Here is a 3,812-nt window from a genome sequence, read left to right as displayed (position 1 = left end):
TTCATATTAGCTTAAATATATATACAAATATGGAAAGAGATACACCAAATATAAAAGTAGGTATTTCTGGACAGTATAGAAATTATTCATATTTTGTATTTTTATCTGTATATTTAACATTTGTAGATTGCAATTATAAAAATGTATAAACAATTATGCACAAAAATAACATTTATTCCAGTATTTTATATAATATTGAAATACTGGAAGTAATCTAAATAGACAACAATAGAATTGGCATGAAAAGTTGCTCTTTTTGTAAAAGGAATTTACATAGCCATTAAAAATTAATATTGCCATAGAAAATACTCAGTGTTGTAAATATGTTATTAAGCGTAAAATGCAATAAGACTATAACTTGGTTTTAGCTATATTTACTAAAGAAAATACACTAAATATTAAAGAGGTTTTCTCTAGGTGGTAAACAGTATGCCATTCTTAATTTTCTTCTTTGTATAATATAAATTTTCAATAGCAAACAGTTTTCTTATAATCCTAGTTTTTTTTTTAAAATAAAGAAAATGTAGTAGGAAATCATGAAATTTGGGTCTCATCTTGATTGTGCCTTTAGCTATTTGACTTTAGTGCTTCACTTTTCCAGCTTTCTGTCTTTCTACATCTATAAAGCCAGTTTAATTAATTAACTTATACATTTCTCTAGCAAGTCTCTGACTCTTCTGAAATCTTATCATTAAAATAGTTAGTTTCACCTTTCTGGTATTGCTATTTTTATTTAAAGAATAGAACATTTAAAATCCATTTTTCTGTTATTTCTTATTTTCTAATGCCAAATGTTTTGGAAACTATTTGCTGTTCCTTTCTGCAGTTCATGTTCTTTGGTGGAATGAGAGTGCGGATCATCGTGCAGCTGGGAGACATCAATCTCATGAGGATCCCAGAGTTGTGGCAGCTGGTAAGCTGTTTCAGTAGGCATAGATTACAATTCAGGGTGAGAACAAATGTGATTCAGTCAATATCTTTATATTCCTTCTTATGAAATGGTTTGTGTTTTTTTTTTCAGTTCGGGAAAGTGTCAACTACCTAGTATCTCAACAGAATATGTTTCTGATTCCTACATCATTTTCACCATTGAAATAATTTTCTACTGAAATACGAAACATTTCATTAACTGGTGTAAGATGTGTCTTCTAATGGTGCTTAAATTCTCCCAAGAGGTTCTCACTTTTATTTGAAGGAGGTAGTAAGTTAATTTGGTACGTTTCTTGTATTCTTGAGAGCTATATGTGTCCTTTGTCACCACTACTTCAGAAAACAGTTCTGGTCACTTTCCCTGTGGCATTTCAGTATCTGCCATACATTAAAAATACTTGTCACTACTTCAAGATCTTGACTCTTCATTTATTTCAAAATATCGCTTCTTCTGTATTTTGACAACCTTTTGTTTTATACCATTTTCTTATATTCAAGTGATGAAGTTAACATTTCCATGTTTGTGACAATATTTTTAAATTATTAATATCCATTATCAACCTTTTTATCATATCTGTTTTCCTGAGTGTGTTTTTAATTTTTTTTCAGTAAAATGTATTTTGTAATATCAAATGGGACTCATGAAAGTAGTAAAGATATATTTTTACAATAGAAAACTACATTATCATTTGCTCATCTGTATTAATTATGGTTTTCACACTACTTATTGGTCACTTACTTGGAAAATAATGGTATTATGTCCTGGCATTAAAAATCTTTGATAACTCATTAATTTGTGTGCTGAAATGTCTTTTTTTAAAAAATAAAGATACAGGGTACAATTCAGGATTAGGTTTACAAACATTGATTTTGCAGGTACCCTTGTGGATAAGGTATGCCCCTTCCTCCCCTAGCAGTTTCCCTAAACTGGCAGTCCCACACACCTCCCTTGACAGTTTCCCACTACTGCCGATTCCTTTCTTAGAGTATTATAATTGTTCAAGATCCGCTTATGAGTGAGAATATATGGTACTCTGATATTTGTTTCTGTGCTAGATCACTGAGTATTATTGACTCCAAATCCATCAACATGCTGTGAAGTCCATATGTTTTTCTTTCTTTGTGCTGCATAATATTCCATTGTGTATATGGACCACACTTTTTTAATCCAGTTCCACTGCGATAGGAAACATAGTTGGTTCCATGTTTTTGCTATTGTGAATAGAGCTACAACAAACATACATGTGCAGGTATCTTTTTTGTAGAATGATTTGAGTTCCTCTGGGTATATTCCCAATAGGAGTATTGCTGGGTCATATGGAAGGTCAATTTCTAGTTCTTTCAGAAATTGCCACACTGTCTTCCAGAGAGGTTGCCCTAGTTTGCATTCCCACCAGCAATATAAAAGCGTTTCTGTTTTTCCGCATCCTTGCCAGCAACTGTTGTTGTTGGTTTTATTAATGATAACCATTCTTATTGGGGTTAGATGGTATCTCAATGTGGTTTTGATTTGCATTTCTCTGATGATGACTGAGGCTGAGCACTTTTTCATGTGTCTGTTGGCTGCCTGTATATCTTCTTTTGAGAAGTGTCTATTCATGTCTTTTGCCCACTTTTTAAAGGGGCTGTTTGTTTTTTCCCTTTCAGCGTGTTTGAGTTCCTTGTAGATCCTAGATGTTAGACCTTTGTCAGATATACAGTTGGCAAATATTTTTTCCCATTCTGTGTGCTGTCTCCCTGCTCTCTTGATGGTTTCTTTTGCTTTGTAGAAGCTTGTTAGTTTGATGAGGTCCCACTTGTCTATCTTATTTCTTAAGGTATTGGCCTTTAGGGTTCTGAATAGGAATTGTTGCCAGTTCCAATTTCCATAAGGGTGTCTCCTATGTTTTCTAGGATTCTAATAGTTTAAGGTTTTACATTTAGGTCTTTGATCCATTTACAGTTAATTTTTGCGTATGGTGATAGGTAGGGGTCCTGTTTCAATCTTCTACATGTGGTCAGTTGGTTCTCTCAGCACCATTTACTGAATAGGTTCTCCCCTCCTCAGTGGTTGTTGTTGGAGACTTTGTCAAAGATGAGTTGGTTGAGGAATTGAGGCTTTACTTCCAGAAACTCTATCCTGTTCCATTGGTCTACGTGCCTGTTCTTGTACCAACACCAGGCTGTTTTGATTACTGTAGCCTTGTAGAAAAGTTTGAAGTCTGGAAGTGTGATACCTCCTGCTTTGTTTATTCTGCTAAGGATTGTTTTGGCTATTCGTGGTCATTTGGGTTTCCATATGAATTTCTGTATTGTCATTTCCAGGTCTGAGAAGAAATGGGTATTGTGTTGAATCTATAAATTGCCTTTGGTAGGATGGACATTTTAACAATGTTGATTCTTCTTATCCATGAGCATGGAATATTTTTCCATTTGTTTGTGTCGTCTTGGATTTCTTTGAGCAGTGTTTTTTAGTTCTCACTGTACAGGTCTTTCACTTCTCTGATTAGGAAGATGCTGAGGTATTTAAATTTTTTTGTAGCTATTGTGAATGGGATTGTGCTTTAAATTTAGGTCTCTACCTGTTTGTTGTTGGTGTATAGGAATGCAACTGTCTTTTGCACATTTATTTTGTATGCTGAGACTTTGTCAAAGTCCTTTATCAGTGCAAGCAGGTTTTTGACTGATTCTCTTGGATTTTCAAGGTATAGGATCATATCATCAGCAAAGAGGAATAACTTGACTTCCTCTTTTCCTATTTGGATACCCCTGATTTTCTTCTCTTGTCTAATTGTCTGAGCTAGGACTTCCAACACAATGTTGAACAAGAGGAGTGAGAGTGGGCAGACTTGTCTTGTTCCAGTTTTCAGGGGAAATGTTTCCAGTTCCTATCCATTTAGCAA

At 34.1% G+C, this 3,812-nt stretch overlaps 1 protein-coding gene across 1 annotated transcript in view; it reads left to right on the top strand.

Annotated features, from left to right (window-relative positions):
• The window catches only part of LOC103276047 (protein NipSnap homolog 3A), a 9,706-nt gene extending 7,998 nt beyond the window's left edge, over window positions 1-1,708 (top strand). The window contains exons 5-6 of the mRNA XM_008073466.2: window positions 827-913; window positions 1,022-1,708. Coding sequence (XP_008071657.1) covers window positions 827-913; window positions 1,022-1,098 — 164 coding nt within the window. The 3' untranslated portion in view covers window positions 1,099-1,708. The remainder of the gene's footprint in view (window positions 1-826; window positions 914-1,021) is intronic.
• Window positions 1,709-3,812: the final 2,104 nt, after the last annotated feature.

The sequence above is a fragment of the Carlito syrichta genome, unplaced genomic scaffold (genome assembly GCF_000164805.1).
Source record: "Carlito syrichta isolate Samal-C Ts95f unplaced genomic scaffold, Tarsius_syrichta-2.0.1 Scaffold315851, whole genome shotgun sequence".
Lineage (NCBI taxonomy): Eukaryota > Metazoa > Chordata > Mammalia > Primates > Tarsiidae > Carlito > Carlito syrichta.
This window is presented reverse-complemented; position numbering and strand designations above follow the sequence as displayed.